Source organism: Elephantulus edwardii, unplaced genomic scaffold, assembly GCF_000299155.1.
Source record: "Elephantulus edwardii isolate Elephantulus edwardi_28Jun2011 unplaced genomic scaffold, EleEdw1.0 scaffold00004, whole genome shotgun sequence".
Classification (NCBI taxonomy): domain Eukaryota; kingdom Metazoa; phylum Chordata; class Mammalia; order Macroscelidea; family Macroscelididae; genus Elephantulus; species Elephantulus edwardii.
This window is the reverse complement of record NW_006399754.1, coordinates 38028162-38052351: the sequence shown is the minus strand read 5'-3', so window position 1 is coordinate 38052351 and position 24190 is coordinate 38028162. Positions and strand designations below refer to the sequence as shown.

At 46.7% G+C, this 24190-nt stretch overlaps 1 protein-coding gene across 1 annotated transcript in view; it reads right to left on the bottom strand.

Annotated features, from left to right (window-relative positions):
• NBEA (neurobeachin) overlaps nucleotides 1-24190 on the bottom strand; it is a 924058-nt gene that overhangs the window by 654989 nt on the left and 244879 nt on the right. Inside the window, exons 21-27 of the mRNA XM_006879639.1 lie at nucleotides 23126-23234; nucleotides 14073-14154; nucleotides 13750-13873; nucleotides 12590-12782; nucleotides 8955-9947; nucleotides 6989-7206; nucleotides 5455-5608 (exon numbers count right to left, since the gene is read on the bottom strand). Coding sequence (XP_006879701.1) covers nucleotides 5455-5608; nucleotides 6989-7206; nucleotides 8955-9947; nucleotides 12590-12782; nucleotides 13750-13873; nucleotides 14073-14154; nucleotides 23126-23234 — 1873 coding nt within the window. The remainder of the gene's footprint in view (nucleotides 1-5454; nucleotides 5609-6988; nucleotides 7207-8954; nucleotides 9948-12589; nucleotides 12783-13749; nucleotides 13874-14072; nucleotides 14155-23125; nucleotides 23235-24190) is intronic.

Here is a 24190-nt window from a genome sequence, read left to right as displayed (position 1 = left end):
CCTGCATCCGTCTACCACTAGTTCCCATTCCTGTGTCCCTTGAAGGTCTGGCCAGAATTCAGAGAACACTCCAGCAGTCACACACAACGAGCAGACAAGACTAGACCACTTCTGACTTTTGGCATCCAAAAAATGTGGAATGAAGTTTCACCATATTAACCTCTTAGGAAATGGTAATAAAACTGTAACATTTCTAATTAATAAATCCTTTATTGCCTCCATGTACTCCGATGGTTCTTCCCACTCATGCCTCTTTTGGGTACTGAGTGTACACTTGATCCAAATGCCTCTCTCTTCATTTTTAAATGAATCATATGTATTCGCTAAATTTCTTTCCAAACACATCACTTTAATCTTCAAATTTCTAACAAGCTTATTTTATAAACGGGAAGACGATCATATCATCATAAAACTCAATGACAACGTTGGTTTATTTTCTTTAAAAAGAGAAACATTAGAAACTTTCCGTATCTGGTGCACTTTAAATAGATTATCTCACTGTATTTTTTTTTTTTAAAAAAACAACAACCCACAGTATAACTAATGCCTTTTCATAAGTAAAGAAACAGAAGTTGAGGTCCTATCTAGGATGTGGGCGAGCTCAGATGACAGTGTCGATGTAAGGTTATGGGGGCACCGTGTGTTAAGTGCCGAGTTTCCACCTGGTGATCTGAATCCACAAACCACCCCACTGCAGTCAGACAACAAGCTGAACAGCCTTCTGGGCAACCACACTCTGCCCTCCAGGTCGATGAGCTGGAACCACCTCCGCGGTAATGAGGGCAGGGATGGCATGTGAAGTATTCAAACACCTCAGAGGAGGTCATGCCTGTGTCTTAGGGATGTGAGGACAGGCTGAATTAAGTCTGTTCTCGATGAAAGGGACAGCCACGCGCACTGTGACCTAAGGAGAGGGTGAGCTCCTGAGCTGAGCCTGGAGCCATTACTAGGGAAGTGGGTTACCTATTAGGGACCCTCAGAATTCCCCTTCTCTTCTGAAAGTAAAAAGAGTCTTAACATTAGAGATGTGAACTGACAAAATACGAGAAAACAAAATTAAGCATGTGTAAGTGTAAAAAAATCTTCCAGTAGAGAAAAATAGTCTTGATAAATAGTGAACTTGCTTAAAGAATTAAGCTCTGATAAACTGTTGAGTCAAAGTCAAGTTTTTGTTTACATAGGAAAATTTTCATTTGTCTCCAACTCTATCGGGTGAGTTGTCAGCACCTGGTAGCAAGTAATACAATTGTCAAGCTACAGCTCATGATGACGTCCACTGTGTGTGTAAATCACGCCCTAGCCCAGTGTGCGCAGACCGCTGCCCAGGGATGTGACGTGGTCCACGAGCCAGATCTCAGACCAAGTGTTACTGGTCCATCCCAGGCCCACTTCTCCAAGTGCGCCTACTTCTCAAGGTTTTGTCTGTGGTTGCGCCTAGAACATAAAAGGAAAGTGCTCACCTGAGCAGACTGCACCAGAAGGACCCCAAGGCCAGCTAGTTCCTGCAGAAAATGACTGCCTACTCTTTCCATAAAGCATCACTACTCAGATCTATTCATAAAATGCATATCTTGATATAAAATAGGAACATTTTTAAACTATCACAAACGTGAACAAGTATATCCAGGTCACTAACAGAGCCGTCTCCCGGCTCACATCCAAGACTGACATTCTGTTCACTGACAAGACAATCTTGTTCTTATTCATCACCACCATGCTGGAATTTCCTTTCCTGATCTTTCCAAAACTCTCTCTGGCCTTTCCACTCTTTAATCCAAGGACACAAAGTCCCCCATCCTCAGCTATGGCTTCTCTGTTCCATTTCCCTCTACTCCACTTTATCAAGGACACGGTAAAAACCAGTAACTATCACTGCGATCAATCAGCACAGGACACTTTCTACCGTACAGGAAGTGGGAGAGGACTGGGCAGCTTCTTAGACAGAAAATGGAATCAGCTCTGCTGGAGAACCAGGTAACTACCGTCAGTGAATGGCCCAAAAGAACAGAACCACAGTGAGACAGACAATGAGGCCAAACTCCTACAGCTGCAAGAATGTCTCAGGCCTGCTGAGGAAAGAACCACTGGGGCTGAGCTGCGTGCGACAGACAGAAGCAGGGGGATTCCCACAGGTGCCCACGCTGTCAGGTTTGTTAACGCTGAGCACGTCGTCTTTCTCCTACACAGTGGTGGTTGGCTTCACACTGCCAAGCTTCTGGGGAGCAGCTGAGAATTCAAGTCGAAGTGTCTAGGGTTCCTAGTTGTTAATGAATAATAATAATAACAACAACAATAATAAAGAAAAGTAGCTCCACAAAATCTCAGTATCTTCAGCATACTTTTATTGTTGTTGTTTTTATGTGGCTCATAGCAATCATATGTACAATAGCTCTGAACGCAGCTCTATCTTGAGCCAACCTCATTGTCTCCAACAAACCTACCCCCATTACCTAGTCACTGAGTCAATCCATCTCATTGAGGGTCTTCCTCTCTTGCACTGTCCCTCAACCCTCCCAAGCATGATGTCTCTCTCCAAGGGCTGGTCCCTCCTGGCTACATGCCCAAACTATGTCAGAGTGAGTTTCAAAATCCTTGCCTCCAAGGAGCAGCCTGGTTTCACCCTCTCCAGATCTGTTTGTTCTCCTAGTAGTCCACGGTATATTCAACACTCCTCTCCAACATCACAACTCAAAGGAATCAATTCTCCTATCATCGCTAGCCACTGTCCATCTTTCTGATACATAGCAAGTAATTGTGACGACCATGGCCTGGATCAGGTGCACCTTAGTCTCCAGACTGACACTGTTGCTTTTCAGTACGCTGGAAAGATCCCTGGCAGCAGGCTTTCTCAATACAATGCATCTTTTGATTTCATGGTTGCTGGTACCAAGAGTGTTGACTAGAGTGAAGCAAGCTGAAGCTGTTAACAATCTCAATCTCTTCACCGTCTATTATAATGCTGCCAATTGGCCTAGTGGTGAGAATACTTGTTTTCTTGATGTTGACCTTAAATCCACATTTAAGGCTGCAGTCCTTGACCTTATGCAGCAAATGCATCAAGTTCTCCTCAGTTTCAGCAAGAAAGGTTGTGTCATCTGCATAATGCAAGTTGTTGATGAGTCTTCCTCCAATATTGATGCTAAATTCATCCTCATAGAGCCAAGTCTCCTGGATGATCTGTTCCACACATAGACTGAAATGGTATGGAGACAGAATGCATCCCTGACACACACCTTTACTGATTTTGAACCATGCAGTGTTTTCCTGTTGTGTTCTGATGACTGCCTCCTGGTCCAAGTATAGTTTTCATTTAAGCAATCAAGTGTTCTGGGATTCCCATTTTTCTCAGAGTTTGCCAAGGTTTGTGGCGATCCACACAGTAAAATACCTTTGCATAATCAACGAAACACAGATAGACGTTCCTCTGACACTCTCTGCTTTCAGTCAAGATCCATCTAACATTGGCTAAAATGTCCCCCTACTGCCATGGCTTCTTCTAAACCTATCCTGCACATCTGGAAGTTCTCTGCTGATGTGCTCTCCCAGTTGTTTTTGTTAACTTTTATCAAGATTGCTGTTGTTCTGTGTCGTCAAGTCATCTGTGGCTCATAGCAACCCTGTGTACAACAGCCCTAAATCCTGCTCTGTCCTGTGCCAATCGCACTGTCTCCGACAAATCTACCCCTATGACCCCAGTCAGTCACTAAGTCAATCCATCTCATTGAAGGTCTTTACAAACACAGAGAAGGAAGAAAAGACCAAAATGAATGTCAGAAGAGACTCTGAATACTGCACTAGAGCATCAAGAAGCCAAAGCAAAGGGCAAAAAACCAAGATATTAAAGAGCTGAATAGAAGGTTACAAAGGGCAGCGTGGAAGACAAAATAATGAATTATAATAAAATGTGCAAAGAGCTGGAGACTGAAAATCAAAACGGCTGTTCTCACTCAGCATTTCTTAAGCTGAAGGAACTGAAGAACAAATTCAAACCTCAAGTTGCAATACTTAGGGATGCTTTGGGCAGAATACTGAATGACCCAGGAAGCATTACAAGAAGATGAAAGGAGTATACAGTCACTGTACCAAAAAGAATTGATAGACACGGAAGAATTTCATGAAAAAACATATGAGCAAGAGTCTGTGGTGATGAAGGGAAAAGTTTAAGCTGCTCTGAAGGAAATGGCAGAAAACAAGGCCCCAGGAGTTGACAGTATACCAATTAATATATTTCAACAAACATATGCTGCTCTAGAAGTGCTTACCAAGATATGCCAAGAAATCTAATCACCTGGCCAACTGACTGAAGAGATCCATATCTGCTCCCATTCCAAAGAAAAGTGATCCAACAGAGTGTGGAAATTATTGAACAATATCATTAATATCACATGAAAGCAAGATTCTGCTGAAGATTATCCAAAAATGACTAGAAGAGGACATCGACAGAGAACTGCCAGATGTACAGGCTAGGTTTAGAAGAGGACTTGGTACTGGAGATAATATAGCTAATGTTAGATGGATCTTGGTAAAAAGCAGAGAGTACCAGAGGAATGTCTATCTGTGTTTCATTGATTATGCAAAGATATTTCATTGTGTGCATCACAACAAACCTGTGGCTGACTCTGAGAAGAATGGGAATCCCAGAACACTTGATTGTGCTAATGTGAAACCTAAACTTGGACCAAGAGGCAGTCGTCAGAACAGAGCAAGGAGACACTGCAAGGTTCAAAACTGGGATGTGTCCTACCTCCATGCCCTTTCAGTGTAGATCGTCTAAGTGATATCAATTTTGACACTGCTATGTTAGGAGGTGGTGTTTTCCAGTGTCTCATGTGCCTGTGAATGCTGGAGAATTACTGATGTCTTTGAACTGTGACGTTCTGGAGCCACATGGAATATGCACCCTGGAACACAAGCAGCCAGAGAGGACATGTGACAGCGAGAGTTTGTGTCATCCTCTGTGGTCAAGTTACAGAGGCTGGTCCCTGATTCCTGGCAGGGGTCACAGACAAGAGGAAGAAACTCCAGGTGGCCAGAGGCAGTGGCTGCAGCAATGCCGGGGCGGGCAGTGTCCCTGAGGCCCCAGAACAGCTCAGGAGAAGAATGCACCTTCTTCAAAGCTTAAGAGTCCTGACTTGGATCACTGCACAATAACCACGTTTTTCTATTCACAATTCTACAATCTCCCACAAATGTCTTCAATACCTTAGATTATAGAGGCAAAGAAATAGAATGGGGGGAGAAGTAGGAAGAGGGAGGGGACAGTAAAACAACCCATAGCCAGGGCTCTTCCGGCTTCTGAATCCAGCTTGAATTTATGAAACTCTCTCCATACACCCTTATTGGAGTGCAACACGCAGAAGGTGTGGGACTAGAAAGGCACATGAGTCCACAGCCAGCAGGACACACAGCCATGTAATGCACACGACGGCCACGAGGGGGAGGCAGAGCACTCACCGTGGGCGAGGTGGCGGCTGACAGCAGAGGCAGAATCCCTCCACAGGCTATGATGATGTTGTCCACCATCTGGGAAATGAGGTGAATTGTGTTGTGCACAAAAATAATGTTCTCGTTGCTGTTGACAAAGTCCATTACTGACTTCGTGGAATGGCTAAAAGGACAGGCAAACACAACACAGTGAACATCTCCTTGGCTTGAGCATGCACTGAAATGTTTTACTCACAGTAACACTTTTATGGCAATAAAGAGAATACTGTGAAGAGTTAGGCAAATTTAAAACTCAGTTACTTGAAAAATGATATTTCAATTACTACGAAAAAAACTATTTACTGTAAAAAAGAAACATAACTAATAGAAAATAGAATTGAGATATCCTACCATGGCGTCAGGTTTGTAAGAAAATTTTTGGTTTTCCCAAGTTTCTCACAGCAAATTTTTGCTTGTTTGTTATGTGTGTGGCAAGTGGGCTAGTAAATGCAATAACTCAAGTCACTAATTGTTTCCTGCTTGACAAACACAGGCATTCAGGAGCTTCTCCGGCATGTAAAGTGGGGAACAGACTGTCTGACTTCTAACCCTTGGACAGCTGTCACCTCATATCCTGTGACTCTGTTGACCCATGAGCAAGCCGTGGGGGTCTATGTCCTCAGAGGCATCTTCTAGAGACAAAAGAACACACTGGGAGGGCAGGATATGAGGAAGGAGGGGCAGAGCTCCTGTGCTGGGGCGGGTCCCTGCAGTGGAAGTGCTTGGAGCTGCAGCAGTGTCTGTTTGCATGCACAGGGGGTGCTGTATGTCATCAGGGTGTGTGCGTGTGTGTGTGTGTGTGTGTGTGTGAGAGAGAGAGAGACAGAGAGCAGGATATATGTGAGGATGTGTGTGCATGGGGCGTGCTGTATGTTGGGGTGTATGCGAGTGAGTTCATGTGTGTGGCAGCAGGATATGCGTGAGGATATGTGTGCAACAGTGCATGTGTGCGCGCAAGCACAGGGCGTGCTGTATGTCAGGGGCGTGTGTGTGTGTGTGTGTGTGTGTGAGAGAGGGAGCAGGATACAAGTGAGGATGTGTGTACAATACTCTGTGCACAGGGCGTACTGTATGTCAGGAGCGTGTGTGTGTGTGTGTGTGTGTGAGAGAGAGAGAGCAGGATATGAGTGAAGACGTGTGCACAGCAGTGTGTGTACACATGCACAGGGCATGCTGTATGTCAGGAGTGTGTGTGTGTCAGCAGGGATATGAGTAAGGAAGTGTGCACAACCGTGTGTGTGTGTGTGTGTGTGTGTGTGTCTACCAGTGAGGATGTGTGTACAACAGTGTGTCCGGCTGTGTAGACGCACACAGATACTGCCCACGGAGGCCGTCAGCCTTGCAGCCTCTCCTCCAGCATCTGGAATCCCACAGTCCTCAGGTGGGTGTCTGGGCTCACCAGGGAGAACCTGAGCTCACGCGCTCCTCAGTGCTGAGGCCTGCTCGTGGAGGCAGAATGCCACTTGTTACGAGCTCCTTCCCACCGTGGGCCCAGCCCTCCTACCTCCTCCACACATGCACGTCTGTCTCCAGTGCGAACAGCAGGTCCGTGAGCAGCCGCTGGTGCATGGGTGACCACTTGAACTCAGGGATCCGGAACATGGTGGTGCGCGGCCCAGGGCTGAACTGGCGCCGCTGCTCCTCTGTCATGGGCATCCCTCGGAAGCCCAGATCCACGCGCAGATCGCGGTCCTGCTGTGTGATGGACCGGCCCTGAACAGCCTGAGGAAGGATCAGGGTGAGGAATAAAGACCAAGAATCCCAGTGAGACCCCGAGTACAGGCCGGCTTGCGTGCATGGCACCCAGAGGTTCCGGGATGCACTTGGGCCACTGGTCGGGACTCTGGACCGCTGTGCGGGAACCTTCTGCACAGAAACCACTACTTCTGTCCCCAGTCCCCAAACTGTGGCAGAGGGACCCAGCGGGGCCACCACGACACAACTGTCCATGATCTAAGATCTTCTCTGCCCTGCTCATGAGGTCTTAGGCCAGAGCACATGGTCACTCTGGCACAGACGCTGTTGAGAGTGCAGTGTCACCATGAAGCAAGCATAGCATTGTGTTATTTCATGAGTGCACACGAAGGCTAGCTCGCATAGATGCTCCCAGGAAGCTGCCACAGCACTGAGTGAAAGCCAGCAGGGCTACAAGAAATACAAAACATGGCACAGAGGCAGGGGGTGAGCTTGTGCTGCTGCAGACAGATGCTGGGGGCCTGCGGGGCACAGATCCAAGTGTGGACTCCCAGCCCCAGCACCTGCACAGGACAGGATGTGACAGAGTCATGGCAACACCACAGACACCGACCAGCAGAGCACGAACGCATCAGAACCAACAAGGCCAAGGCCGCCTGACCAGTGAGTGCACTTCCCCAGCTCGTCAACTGTCCCTGTGACATCAGCACCAGAAACCAGGACACACAGATAGGTCTTCTCCACAAAAAACATCTACAACAAGCAAGTACAGTTAACTCTTCAAAATGGACGGCAAACTGACATTTATCTTTAACAGTGAAGCACCTGAGTGAAAACACCCCGAGACAAAGATAAAATCATCGAGGTGGGAGGGCGCAAATGGCTCCTTCCTTTTCAAAGCACAGAACCATCAACTACTGCTCAGCCTGGAGACAAGGGAGTGCACCGGGAACTGACCCCACAGTCACAGGCCTGGCCACAGGCACCCCTGGTCCAATGTGGCGCCATCAACTAAGAAGTCACACTTGTCACCTCCAGGCCCAAGGGTCGGGAATGCCATCTGCGCACCTCCCATCCACACTAGGACCTGTGTAGGTTCTCGCCACAGCCCCACCTGCCTGCCTGTGGGCACAGCGCAGAGCCCGCACCCAGATCAGGGTGATCCTGACCGGGCCAACCTGCAGGCCCACAGAACGTCTCCCAGGCTGAAGTCATGATGGGAGTAGACTGGCACATCACCGCTTTCTTCTGCAGAGCAGCTGTTGGGCTTGAACCACAGACCTTAGGCGTCAAGTGCATAAGCATCTGTCACAAGGCCCTTTCCCCTGCACTGTCTGCACCACCCAGGCAATTGAGGCTGTTTCTACAGTGCAGGACAGAGGGGCCTGAGGCTGCATGGGGAGCGCAGAGCGGGAGGCAGAGTGTGGTAATGCCAGCTGGGCTGAGGCTGACCACATGGTCCACATGGACCTCACACCCCGCCTGGACTCTACAGGAAGCCCAGGCCAGAGGATCCCAGTGCTGAGCAAGAGGGCACAGCCCACAACTGGAAAGTCACTGTCCTACTCTGTTCTACACACCACACACCTCCCTACAGTTAACCGCAAAGGGTCTGGCTGAGCCTCTGCAGATGGCACAGACCTGCTGGTGACAGCCTGTCCCGTGGAGGGCAGATGTGGGGACTTGGGATGTGACAGCTGTCCACTCCCCATCCCAGGTCCCACAGCCCCACTGGGTCAGAACTGGCCAGGCCCCGGCTGTGCGTGACGACTCACCTGGGTGGTCGTGGTGGTCTGGATCTTGCGGACCTCCTTCCCTGGCTCCTTGCCGTCGTCCGACCTCTCCGTGTCAGAGACAATACTGCTGCCGTCAATGTTCGGGACCACCTTGCCGCCTGAAGACTCCGTGGCCAGAGTAGTGGCCGTCATCTCGGCATACTCTAAGGCCTTGGCGGGGGCCGGCAGGTCCCTCTCGGAAACCCCCGCGATCCCATCGGACGCTGTGTGGATTTTGAACTCCTTGTCCTCTATGATGCTGGCGGTCATGTGAGCCAGGAGCCCGAGCTCGTCGCCCACACCCAGGGGCGCCTGCGTGTCCTGGATGTGAGGAATGATGTGCGCGCTGGACAGTGCGGGCAGCAGCTTCTCCTCCGGCTTGGGGAGCTTCTCAAAGAGGAACGCGGCACTGCTGCCAGGCGGCTCGTCCTTCTCGTCCGCCAGCGTGATCAGCGGGCCGTTGTCCTCGTCCTCCCTCTTCCGGATCAGGCCCACACGGCCGTGCACGTTGCTCTGCAGCTTCTCCACAGCGGCGCTGTACACGTTGTCCAGCAGGGACCCTACCTCCACCAGGGCACTGTTCTCACCTCCCGCCAGCGTCTCTGGAGACAAATCCATGTCGTCCAACTTGACTTCAGTTGCTTCCACCTTCTCCGCTTTGATATCGACCAGCAGGTCATGCACCTCCACGTGGACACCACTCCCCGGCCTGTCCGAATGTCCCAGGATGTCCTCCGGCACCTTGGTGGACATGAGCAGGTCCCGGGTGTCTGTGCCCACGGGGTAGTCCGTTTCGCTCTCTGGACTGTGGCTCTGAGCCAGGTCCTCGATCTCACGCATCTCCAGGCCGCCCTTGGCCCCGGCGGTCTGCGAGGAGAGGCCCGAGATGGTGCTCACGCTGCCCTTCTTGCCCTTCTTGATGTTCTCCTCCTCCTGACGCTGGTACTCTTCGTACATCTTGGCCAGGTACTCCTTGTGTGCTTCATACGTGACCTGAGGTGCAAGGAGCAGAGAGAGAGCAATACACGGTCACGCATTCTGCCGAGGTCAGGAGGCAAAAGCAAGCACGATACCAGTAAAACGATGGTCAGGAGAGCCGGAATAGTGGCCAGGACCTGGAAATCCCAGCGTTAACATATGCTAATCTAATACAAATACTTGGTTTCAACAAGTACTTGGAAGTCATCATGAAACGTAATTCTAGAGGCCTTACACTCAACCTGTCTGGAGTCTCACACTTTCACAAATTAACAATCCAAAACCAACTACTGTTTCTCTAAAGTTAAGTGATTCATGGTTGTCTAGTGCTAATATACCAACATATTTGAGGTATTTGAGTTTAAAGAGACATGTGTTAGTTACTGCCATGCTAACCACAGGGTCAACGGCTCAGATCCACGAGATGGTCCGTAAGAGAAAGATGAGCCACCTGGTGCCGTAGAGACGTGGAGGCTCAGCAGGAGGTGCAGGTGTGAAGTACAACCAGGAGCCCCAGCGGCACAGCACCCCCAGTGTGGGGCTGCCGACAGAAAGCTCTGTGCTCCAAGGGAGGAAGATGGGGCAGCTTCCCTGTCTCCTAGGTTTGCTACAGGTCCCTAGGCAGGTCTGGGGAGCGTCTAGAGAAAGCACTCTCACTGTGGGTTTTACCATCAATTGCTCAAGTAACAAGTCAAGCTCTGAAACCTCCCCTTATTTATAAATCCAAACATCTATAAAGTTTTTTCTTTTTCTTTTTTACATGTACAAACTTTTCAACTATAGCAACTGTGTTCTTATCTAGCTGACTCGGGATTTTATCCATGCTTTTTTAGGGATGCTGACGCAATTAGGTGCTGTTGAGGGAGCACGGACTCATTGCTGACCTTCTGGCAGGTTGCCAGAAGCAGGTAATCACAGAGGAAGAGAATGGACATCCTTCTCCTGTGAAGCAGCTGGTGGATTCGAACTGTGTGACTACAGCACAGCTCCTTACCCTGAGGCCCCAGTCAAGATAAGGATTATGGTGTCTGTCTTTTCAAACATTCTTTCTAAATTCGTTAAAGCAATAAAAAGATGAGATGCTAATCGGTCATAAAATGTAAATTTGTATCAGAAATAAAACATTGCTCCTCTGAAGTAAAATTATTTACGTATTCACAATACCTTGTGAAAGCAACATGTGTCACTAAAGGAGACTGAAATGCTGGAGTACAGAATCCTAAACTTTGAGGGGCTTTCCTTGGATCATTATTTAATAGCTATGACCTCTGCATTTCACACGGAGAAAGTCACAGTGCAGTGGAGAGGCAGAAAGCCGCATGTTCCGATTAGACTCACCACCACCCAGCAGACCTGGATCACAGTGACCGTGGAAGGCAGAGAAAACGGTGCCACTGGGTCTGAAGAGGTGCTCTTTATAGAAAAGAACTGCCCACCCCTCTCCTTTACAGAAGCTGGGGGATTCGAACTACAGACCTTTCAGCTACCAGCAAAGTGTTTCAACCACATCACCATCAGGGCTCCTGAAACCAATTTAGACTTCTAGATTCTTAGAATTAACAATAAAGCCAAAGCATCTAAAACTACAATAAAGGAAAATACTTTAAACATTTTATTATTCACTTGGAAATGAAACAATTCCCACTTTTTATATCATGTCTACAAACATCTATTTCAGAAGCCCTTGCCACTCTCCCTGCGGCTCACATGCATGGCCATTAGATCTACTCGACAGCAGATTTGCTACATGTGAGGTGGCAGCTCCCCGCTTTATCAAATTGGGGTTTGAACAACAAGATCGCTAAGCCACCTTCAAGCCTGAGCACTAAGAACAAAGGCCACTGTCACAGGGCCACTGGCCCGACCCTCCAGACGAGAGGAGAGCTGCCCACAGGGCTTCTGAAGCTGGGCTCTTTAGAAACACACATAGCCTCAGTTTCCTCCAAGGAGTGAGAGGTTGTTTTAAACCCCTGAGCTCCTGGTTATTGGCAAGGACTTTAACCAGTGCACCACAGAGCGCCCATTCTAAGAACTCATGCACTCCAGACTTCTTGTGCCCACAGTGATGTGGGACAGAGCAGAGCTTCCACACGGTAACTCTCAATGGAAGCAGAAGCAAACTGCTCAGCCGTTGCCCAGGACGTGGTGGTGGGTTTGAACTGCTGACTTCTGGTTACAGCTGATGTTTTTAGCGTAGGACCACCAGGGCTCCGTCAGGAATCAAGTCCAATCAAGTGCACTGCAGCGATGTCCTGTGAGACCTGCGGTACACCACCGACCCTACCTGCAGGGTGCTGTGCTGCTAAAGAGAAAGGAGGTGCTTCTGCGCCTCAAATCCACGAGCAGCTCTGGGACAGGGAAGGGCACTCTCCTGCCTGCATCTGGACGGTCAGCGCGGACTCAGTTCCAACTCTAGGAAGTGAGTTAAAGCCAAAGGGGCACCGGACATCTCATCTGTCCCCCATGGAGTAGCTGGTGGGTTCGAGCTGTCAATCAGTTAGCAGGCACACGTACCGCACACCACCAACAGGTCTGTCCTCTATGGCAGAGGAGGGACAACGTGGAGTGGAAACCCCAATGTGGAAAGCGGCCGTATCTGCACTGAACAGCAGAGGGCAGCAAATGATGGTTTACAGGAACTGTGTCCATAGGGTTACCTTGGAATGGGCTATGGAGAGGGTGTCCACCCAGACTCGCCAGCCCCCCCACTCGTATTTGATTGCATGATACAGAAGGATCCGGAAGATGTTGTAGACCATCTCGGTGATCTTCTGCTCATCGGAGTTCTTAGGATTGATGTAGCCCAGAGAGAACATCCAGTCCTGCCACACTGAACACTGCAGTAAGCATCTGCGGGGACAAGGGGGTCTCGTCAGAGACAGCCACAGACCAGAATGCACAAAGCTGGCGGCAACACGGCCTGACCACAGGAGAGGTAAAGCACACATCGCACCCACTGCAACTTGCCTCCATTTCTCTACCTCCAAAAATCCAACCAGTGGTTCAAAACCCCTTGCCGAGGGGCACTCAGTGTCCTTAACTTTTACTACACTTATCACTTACACCACCCTCAACACTAAAACCTAACTTTGACTCCAAGATAATCTCTCCCAGGAGGTCAGAGTGTCTTCCAGGATGACACCGTCCATGACGCGCCCAGCACAGTAACAGAAAAAGGGGATTCAGTGAGCCACGGAGCCAAGGTTTCAGACACACTTCACTGTCCTAGGTAGTTGACTCGAAACAAATGACATCATGAGAGAACAAATGGGGAGAAAGAACAAGTGAATATGGGTAAACAGAACACAAATAAAAGCACAGTCAGTGTGGGTGACAGGCACGTGTCACCTCAAGAAAAATGTCCATTTTATAAATGGTACATCCACTCATAACAGTCGGGAGGTGTGTCTGCGTCCATTCGTGACCGTCCATCCATACAGATGGAAACAAGCTGTACCTATGTACACTCACCACATACATATGTAAACAAGGTTCTGTGTGCATGAAATGTAATATATGATGTTGTCATTTGTTTACGCTGACGCCCCCTCACAGCGACTCTGTGACAGAGGAGTTTGTACTGCTCACTTTTTCCAGCCAAGGGCTTTTACACTGCACCACCAAGGCTCTTTAATAAATAAAAACCTCATTTATCAAAATACACTGGGCACAGATCATATCAAAGGATCTTGACTCTATAATGATGAGTAGTACTTATCAATGTGGAAAAAATACAAAACATTATCATTTGATCAAGAGTGAAAACTGGAACAGAATAAATGGAATACAGTTTTGTCACCACCTTCAAATGGCTTACCTTCTGTTCTCACGGCTGTTGCTGAAAAGCTTTATCATGTCAGAGAGAAACAAACGCCGGACTTCCATCAGCTCTGCGCTTGGCGTGGAATTTTTCAACAAAGTCGCCACTACCTTAAGAATCACTGTAAATGACACAGAAACAGGTATTGAAGATTTGTAGACAAATAGCCTCTTCAAACCCAGAAGTGCTTGCTGCTTTGCGACTGGATGCTCAGCCCAAGTTGGACGGACTCTAACGTAGGCAGTTAGGGCAGGTCTGCTTCAGTCTCACGTGGGACCAGGGTACAAGTGCCTGACGAGGAAGAAGGGACATTTGCTCACTTGGATTCTGGATCTTCACGGTAGACTCTGGCTCTGGATGTGGTTTATGGACAACTTGCGTGCACACTTGCTCTGTCAGGATCTGAAAGAAAGAATTTAAACCAGAGAGAAAAAACTAAAGTAGCAAGAAATGAAAAAAGAATCTATAGAAAGAAAGTTATTTCTGTTCAATTCAAAAGAAATAGCTCATTTAGAGTCTTTCTGATGACTCCGACAAACTCTTAACCTCTTGCATTATGTATTTTACAAGTTCCCTTTATTGATAAGGACAAAACCAGGATGATTACTTCTAGTAGGAAAAACAATTAAGGAAATCCATGAATCTATTGTTTAAAATACAATTTCAATTAAAAAAAAGAAGTCCCCAAACCCACTGCTCCCAGGCTGATTCTAGCTGCCAGCAGCCCTCCCCCAGGTTTCCAGGCTGTGGCTATTTCTAGAAGGTGAGCGCTCATCTTTTGTCCTTGGAGCTGCTAGTGGATTCAAAGCCCCATCTTTTCAGGTGGAAGCGGACATTCTATGGTACCATCACATCCATACAAGTGAGCGGAAACAATTAACTACTCCTATCTCTATTCATGTCAAAATGAGAAAATAAGAATGGAAAATAATGTTAATTTCAAACTGAAAAACAACAAAGGAAAATACTCCTAAGAATGATTTGTCGAGGGGAGCTCTGGTGGCCTAGTGGCAAGAAGCTGCACTGCAACCCCAGAGGTACACGGTGCTAATCCACCAAATGCTCTTCTGGAGAAGGAGGGGCAATCTCCTCCTGTACCAGTCAGATCCAATTTGACAGTACACACACACAAATAATAAAATAAAATATAAAAAGAAAAAAGAATGTGATTTGTCATTCACTTATCAATTGTTTTCATTTTCTTCCAATAGCAAATGGTGGAAAGTTGGATGAGGAAAAAAAATGAACAGAAGTTTAAACACTGTCTTCTCATCAGCTTGATGAGAACAGAATGCCTGCTGTCCTCTTCACAAGCACACTTCCCATGTGTCTGCCACCTTGTTAAATGAGAAAATGGACAGTGGCAATTTGTGTTTTTCCTCTTCGCCCCGCCCCACCCCCCCTTAAAGTCCAATAAAGCTGTACAGGCTTGCTGCAGAGACTCTTCAAGTTTGCAAGAAAGGTACTATCTCAACAGAGAGTCCCATGGGGTTTCTCTTGCCCAATGCATATGCATAGCGTCATGTTTGCACTCTATTGTAGTCTACTAGGGGATGGACCTCTGAGGACACAGGCCATGAGAAGTACGTTGGCACCCCTTAAGTGGTTCTAACCCAGAGAGAGAAACAGACAATTTCTCCACAAGAGAAAGATGGTTATCTGCTTCTGTGCAATTTAAACTTCTAGAAAACCCACTTGAGAGTCAGGTATGAGTTCGTTATGACTTGATGGCAATGAGCTTTTCTGAGTATTCTAGTCAGTGTAAGAGAATTAGGGGAAATGTGAAAGCCAGTGACAAAGGCAGAGACCATAAAGCAAGCACACACTGTGGAAAACAGCATCAGCTCCCATGCAGGGTTGTCAGTAGCTTCAACTTCTGGAGAAAAAACAAAACAAAACAAAACAGGGTTTGTGAAGTGGGCAAAGTCCAGGTGTGCCTGTACTTATGAAGACATCCTCTTGCAGTGGTGATGAAATCGGCTCCTTCGCCCTATGTATTAGGTTTAGAATGATCTTTTACAAGTTCAAGCTACAATCAGTGAAAATAATATATATTAAAAAAAAAAACCACACTTGAAAATTAGTTCAGAAAGCACTTCGATATACCTAGACAGGTGTGCTTCTTTTATTGTGTGTTGTGTGGGTTTTTAGTTTTGCTGACTAACGGCCTCTGGTTGTTGGTTGTGTTGTAGATGCGCCAGGGAGACCAACAGAGCCACAGGATGGGTGTGTCCACGCATCACTTGTCCTGGGTCCAAGGAAGGGCTGTGTGGGCGAGGCCGCGCAGCTCAGACTCTAGCCCCAAGTGGGAAGGATGGGTGGGTGTGGTCATGCATCACAGACACTGGTCAGGAGTGGAAGGGCCTGGCAGCTGCAGGTTGAGTAAGTCTATGGTCACCGTTTTTCTGACTGCTCACTCTGCGTCCTTGTCTCAGTAACTCTCGTAATATTTCCAACTTCTCCGTAACACTCTGCCCACACAATAGTCTGCAGTGCAGTGTAAGCATAACTTTCATGTGCACTGGGAAATAAAAATGAAACACGATTGCTATTCTGCAATGTTCACCTTATGGTGGCGGTCGGGGATGGAGCCTACTGTTTCTAAGGAGGGCCCGTGGCCAACAGTGGGGATGGAGAGAGTAAAACAAGCTAGGGACGGGTGGCCTCTTCTCACAGAAAAGGCCAGGACAGCTAGCGGTGGCATTTCTCCCTTTCAGTTTATTAAATAGACAGAAAATTGGTAAACACATATCAGAGATATATGCCAAAATCAAAAGGTTAGGACTTGAAACCTGCTATTCCTGCAATGGCACGTATCGGGCAGTTGAAACCTGCTATTCCTGCAGTGGCACGTATCGGGCAGAAGTGCCTCTGATCGTCCCAAGCAGACACCCCCCCGTCACGGAAACGCAGCACTGCCTGCTTCACAAAGAGCACTGCCCTCGGCTGCTTGTCCTAGGTGCAGCCACGTGGCCATCCAAAGCGACCAGGAGCGGCAGGCAGATGCCCACACGGAGTGGTCACACTCATGTGGCCAACTGGCAGCCTAGTAAACAAGATCCCTCTAAATCATAGGTACAACGTAAGTTTGGAGAAGGCACGGTTTATCAGAAATACGGAAACTGGAAGCCCTGGGCTGTTTCAGATTAATCAAATGGTCCACAGTTTGACTCCAAGAGCCTCTCTACTGGAGAGTGATGAGGAAGCCTGTCCTGTCTGGATTTACAGTCTCAAAACCCAATTAAGGCAATCTCGAAGGCATGCAGTTCAAATCCACCAGATGCCCTGCTGCAGAAGGTGGGGCAATCTCCTCCTGTGCCAGTCAGATTCGACTCAATGATACACAAGGAAACAAAAAAAAAAGCTGATGCAGGGTTGCCCTGACTCGGAATCAGTTTGGTGGCCTCAGATGCATTTGTTTGCTTGTATAAACTAATCCCACTTCCCAAGAAAATCAAACAGCATGGAGGTTACAAAGGCAGATGTGAACTGAGAATCCAGTGTCTCTGAGATTCACACAAACTTCTGTTCTCAGCAGGCCTGCTTGACAGTCACTGATCAGGCAGGAGCCAACTTGACACATGCTATTTGTAGACCTAGACCTGAGCCCAGCCGCACACTACTAATGCCCAAGTCAAACTCTCACTTTCTAAATGGAATTCTTTCCTGGTTCACAGGTCACCAGTTTGTGGAGGAGAAATAACTGTACCTCAGATGGGCTTCAGGGCCAAGCCATGCCCTCTGCTGACAATTCCTGCTCAGGAGTGGTCAGCTCCCCTTCCAAGCCAGGGATGGGGATTAGGAGCCATCAAGCTAACCCGTGCCTCATGGTAATCCTATGAACAACAGAGGTAACCTTACCCTGTCCTGCTTCATGCTCCAAAGCTCTCATATGCACAAGCCCACTGTGGTGTTCAGACACTTGTTCTCCATGGTCGAGGTGTAAGTTCCCCAAGAGCACAACTTAGTATACTGGAATTCTCATTTTTCACAGTTACCCATAATTTGTTATGATCTACACATTCAAATGTCTTTAGATAATCAATAAAGAACAAGTAAGCATTTCTCTGGTATTTTACGGTTTCAGCCAAGATTAGATAAGAGGAGAAAGAAAAAATCAAAATGGATGTCAAAAGATACTCTGAAAATTGCACTAAAGCATCCAGAAGCCAAAACATAGTGAAAACATGTGGAAGTAAAAGAGCTGAACAAAAGATTTCAAAGGGCAAGTCAAGAAGACAAAGAAAAGAATTATAATGGAATGTGCAAACAGATGGAAGTGGGGAATAAAAAGGAAGAACTTCCTCTTCATTTCTCAAGATGAGAGAACTGAAAAACTTAAACCTCAAGTTGCAATATTTGAAAGACGCTATGTGCAGTACACTGAATGACTCGGAAAGCATCAAAAGAAAATGGAAAAAATACACAGAATCACTGAACCAGAAAGAACTAAATGACACTGAAAATTTTCAGCAAGTACAATATGAGCAGGAGCCAATGGTAATGAAGGACGAAGTAGAAGATGCACTGAAGGCATTTGCAAAAAATAAGGCTTTAGGAACTGATGGAATACCAACTGATTTGTTCCAATTAACAGATGCAGCCTTGGATGTGCTCACCAGTCTATGCCAAAAAATTTGGAGGACAGCTGTCTGGCAAATGAATTGGAAGAGGTCCATATATGTTCCCATTCCCAATAAAGATGGCCCAACAGAATGTGGAAACTAGAGAACAGTATCATTAATATCACATGCCAACAAAATACTGCCGAAGATCATTCAAAAACAGCCAGAACAGCACAAAAATAGGGAACTGCCAGAAGTTCAAGCAGGATTTAGAAGACGCTGTGGTACCAGGGTTATCATTGCTGATGGCAGAGGATCAAGGCCGAGGGTAGAGAATACCAGGAGAATATTTCTGCTTTATTGACCATGCCAAGGTGTCTGTCTGCATGGATCATTACAAGTTATGGCTGACATGGAGAAGAATGGGAGTCCAGAGCACTCAACTGTGCTCATGTAAAACAAAGCAGGGGAACACTGCATGGCTTAAAATTAATAAGGGAGTGCGTCAGAGTTGTATTCCTTCTTCATACCTATTGCATCTGTATGCTGAGAAAATTATTCCAGAAGCTGGACTCTATGAGGAGGAATGTAGTATTAGGATTAGAGGGAGATTCATCAATAATCTGAATTACGCAGATGACATAACCTTGCTTGCTCAAAGTGAGGAGGACTTGTAAGGGACAGAAATAGAGCCATCAATATGTACTGCATCTCAAGGTCAAGAAGATAAACATTCTTACCACTGGATCAATGGGAAGCATCATGATGGATGGAGAAGAGAGTGAAACTGTCAACAACTTCATCTTACTTGGGTCCACAGTTAACACCCTTGGTACCAGCAGTCAGGAAATAAGGAGGCATATTACACTGGGAAAATTACGTACCCTTCCAAATTACTGAGGAGTAAGGATGTCAATCTGAAGATTAACGTGTGTTTGATTCAGATCATGGTCTTCCAATCACTTGCTATGCATATGAGAGCTGGACAATGAGTAAGGATGACAGAAGAATTGATGCCTTTGAGCTGTGGTGTTGGAGAAGAGTACTAAACATCCCAAGGATGGCAAAAAGTATGTTTTGGAGAGGGTGCAGCCAGAGTGCTCTTTGGAGGCAAGAAAGATGAGGCTTTGCCTCATATACTTTGGGCATGTTGCTAGGAGGGGCTGTTCCTTGGAGAGAGGCATGATTCTTGGAAAGGTGAATGGTCAGCGAAGGAGAAGACAATCCTCAACCAGATGGACTGACTCAATAACTGCTGCAATGGGGTCTTCTGTATCAGGAAGTGTGGAGATGGCACAGGATAGGATAAGGTTCAGATCCACTGTTCATAGGGTCGGTTGCTGTGAGTCAGACTCAACGTGAAGACACCTAATAACAATGGTCTCTTAGGGACTTTGAGCAATTCCTTGTTTTTCTACTGTGCAGGTTCTTTTTAAACATTTTTCAGCAAGATTTTACTTGCATGTGATATTAATGATATTATTCAATAATGTCTACAATCTGTTGAATCAACCTACTTGGAAATGAGAACAAATCTGGATCTCATCCAGTCGGCTGGCCTTCCATAATTCTTTGCAGGGACTGGTAAGCAATGTCCAGGGTTGTGTCTCTTTCCTGAAACACCTCAACTGGTATTTTATCAATTTCTGGGACCTTAATTTTTGCCAATGGCTTCAGTGTAGTTTGGCCTCCCTCCTTCAGTATTGTTAATTCTTAATTATATGCTAGCTCTTCACACGATCCTATGACCCGTTCTTTTCAGTGCTGTGACTGCATGATTTCCACTTCTCGAGATGCTTCCTGCATCATCCAGGATTTGCCCATAGAATCCTTCTGTGTTGCAACTTGAGGCTTGAAATCATTTTTCAGTGCTTTCAGCTTGAAAAGTTCTGAGCACATTCTTCTTCTCTTGGTTTTCTAACTCTAATTCTTTGCAGTAGTCATTGTAATACTTTGCTTTCTGGAGCTACCCTTTGAGGGGGCTCTTCTGTTCATCTTTCTCTACTCAGCATTCCCTCACGTAGTTTTAGCTTCCTTTTGTTCCAATGCAAGTTGCAGAGTCTCTTCTGACATCATTTCTGTATTCTCTTTCTTCTGTTCTCATAATGACTTTGAGTTTTCTTTCTGGAAGATGTCCTTGATGTCATTCCACAACTCTTGAGGTCATTATTGTTAAATGTGTCAAATCTATGTTTAAGATGATTTCTAAATTCTGCTGGGATCCACTCCGGGTCAGATTTTGGTTCTTATGGATTGTTTTCATTTTCTTCAAGTTTACCTCTGAGACAGCTGCTGCTATTGTTAAATCGCCGACGATGCCTCTCCTAACAGATCTGAGTCTTGCCCTACACTACGTATTCATGATCTCTGATATGATCCAGCACACTGTGCACATCTTGACGATGTCAACCCGTCACATGCCCCTCCACTCTCCCAGCATGACATGCTTTTCCAGAGAATCTGGGATGAAGTTGCCTATTTCTTGCCTCTAAGAAGCACGCTGATTGCACTTCCTCCAAGACAAACTCATGGCTGCTCCATATTCTCTCTCAGCAGTATTCACAGGAAGTCAGTTTTAGGATGATGATGTCTATTACCCAAGTCTTGGGATTTTTAAGTGTCTAGTTCAAATGAACTGGAAAGTCAGACAACAAATAAGGAAGCAACAGACCAGCTTACAAACTGCAACCACCACAGAGGCAGGTCTTCAAGCACTCTTCAAAGCAGCCAGCCACTACATGCACTCACTGTTAAACACCTGTGACTGGTGGGCAGTCAGGTAAACCCTGAGAGATTTCCAGATTCTCTAATTTTGTGACTCTTCATTTATCTGCGGAACCAATTTATAAAAAGGGTGGCATCTAACACACTAACTCCCTTCCGAATTCTGTAATTCAGAAAGCACCAATGCTGTAACGAGCAACTCAAAGTTTCAAAGCGGAGTTACCTTGGAAAAGTCTTTTGTCCTCAGGAACACTTCTGTTCAGACAGAAAAACTCAAGAAAGTAAATGCATGTTTTAAAACCGATTAGTTATTTCCTTAAGAAACTGATTTTTCATCCTCTAAGTTCACCCCCAGCTGTCTGTCTGCCCAGGTACTAATCTGAGCTGGAGAAAGAGTGCATACTAACAAGGAGACACCTCAAGTTTTAAGGTGAAAATATTGTTACTGAAACTGGTAAGTATATGAAAAAAAATCAGTAACATGTCTTTAGGAAGTGTATTCTGAAGCTCAGGTATAAGTGATGGAGAAGGAAGAGGTGGGTCAGGTATAAAGGGTGAAGAGGGAAGAGGTGGGTCAGGAATAAGTGGTGGAGAAGGGAGAGGTGGGTCAGGTATAAGTGGTGATGAAGGGAGAGGTGGGTCATGGAAGTGGTGAAGGGGGAGAGGTGGGTCAGGTATAAGTAAACATATATGCAGGCTCTATATATGAATTTCACCTGATGATATTCTCAGGAATCACACTGATTAGATCTTTGGAAGGAATCACTGGAGAGGTTCAAGGGAGAGGTCTCAATTAGTCAAGTCTAATTGGCGGTGAAGGGAGAGGTGGGTCAGGCATAAATGGTGGTGAAGGGAGAGCCAAAGTACAAAAGATGGGGCTATAATTCACTGATCTCTTTTTCTCTTAAAATTAATTTTCTACAAATCTTATTTTAGTTTTATCTCACTATCTAATGCAACTTGATGTTGGGCTTCTTGCTGTCTGATTCACAGCCTTGTTCACAGATATACGTAGGGAAAGGCAAACCGCATATATAATGCAGGAGCCGTGGTGAGGCAATGGTTAAAGAATTTGATTGCTAACCAAGAGGTGTGTGGTTCAAACCCCCAGCCACTCCACCGGAGAAAGCAGTAGCAGTCGGCTTGTATGAAGACTTCCAACACTGAGGCGGCTGTACTGAGGAGGGGTCTCCGGGAGAGCAGTGTGAGCAGCCCTGGTGAGCACAGTGACGCTCCGGTTCTGGGTGACTACAGCTGGAATCAAAGTTACACAAGTAGAGCGACCCAAACACAAAATCAGTCTCTGATGGAAAAACAAATCAGTTCTCAAAGTTATCAGAACTTCCTGTAGAAGATCTCGGCAGCAGCAGTCACTGGAATAGGCTTCTCAAAATCCCAGTGGGAATCTGCTCACATCCCAGTGGGAATCTGCTCACATCCCAGTGGGAATCTGCTCACATCCCAGTGGGAATCTGCTCACATCCCAGTGGGAATCTGCTGACATCCCAGTGGGACTCTGCTGACATCCCAGTGGGCCTTCTCTGCAGAGTGATGGAAGTCTGGTGCCCACACCGCAGCCCAAGTCCAAAGCCCATGGCTAAGAGTCCATAATCCACATACTTTTTTGCCCACAGCAAACAGCCAATAGCCCAGGGCACACGGCCCAGGCTCCATAACCCATGGCCCTTAGAAAAAGATCCACTACCCACAGAGCCCAGCACAAGGCTCATATCTGACAGCCAAGTGCCCACAGCACATAGTCCACAATCCACAGCTCCAAGACCACAGCCCAGGGACCACAGGGGACCTGTAGACAGGGAGGGTGCAGAGGTAGGGACACATGCTTGGCTCCCCACCACATGAGCTGTCTCTGTACCCAGGGAAATTCTGTTTGTACTCACACCCTCTTATGCCTATTATACAAAACCCACCAAGACAGGCTCCAATCCATAGCCAAGTATTAGCCAACTGCATATGGACACGTTTTTACAGACAGTAAACAAAGTTCTGTTCTTTCATCACAATTCCGGTTTAGCTAGCTTTTCGTCCTGAGTGCCACCAAGCACGCAAGGAGGAGGCGTTACCTCATAGAGGGTGTTGTAGGTGGTGACCGTTACGGTACCCGTGTGCAGCATCAGACGCTCGCCAAGAAGAGTGAAGAGACTGTGGGTGTGCATGATCTCAACTTTCCTCCTACAGGCAGACGAACAAACGAAAGAGAAAAGAGTTGCATTTTCTGACCACATCACTTGTTAAGAAAGCATGTGTAATAAACAATGAATCATTAATAATGGGTTTTGGTTTGGTTTTGTTTTTTTCAAACTTCCATTTACAAAAAGAAAGCACTGTTTCTATATTTCTCTACATATACACACTACAGTGGTCTTGTAAAAATCTAAAACAACTTTTCAATGTTTCATCAATAAAACACCTGAGAAAATGAAAACGTAGGAGGTAAACGTGGTCAAACAGTATATAGATACAAAGAGCTAATATTTAAAAATGTCTTGTAAAATTTAAAAGTTCTTTTAATTACACTGAAATAATCTTCCTCTAACATAGAGACCAAAGAATGTTTAAATCATCTCTGCTAAAATTCAAAGTTTATTGAAAAGTCTGGGTCAAACCAGAAGATCAGGTTTTAAAAAGGATCATTAAAAAATGAGTTCCCCACCTTGGTGTTGGAGTCACAAACCAAAGTATTTGCACATATGGGGTAACTCACATGCACACCCGGGTGTGTCCGGCCCTCTCACACCTGCTTATGTCTGGCTTTCTCACACCCGGGTGTGTCCAGCCCTCTCACACCTATGTATGTCCAGCTCTCGCACTACTGGGTGTGTCCAGCCTGGCTCTCCCACACCCAGACATGTCCAGCCCTCTCACACCTGTGTATGTCTGGCTCTCTCACACCCGCGTGTGTCCAGCCCTCTCACACCTGTGTATGTCTGGCTCTCTCACACCCGCGTGTGTCCAGCCCTCTCACACCCGCATGTGTCCAGCCCTCTCACACCCGCGTATGTCCGGCCCTCTCACACCTAAGCGTGTCCAGCCCTCTCACACCTGCGTGTGTCCAGCCCTCTCACACCTGTGTATGTCCGGCCCTCTCACACCTAAGCGTGTCCAGCCCTCTCACACCCGCGTGTGTC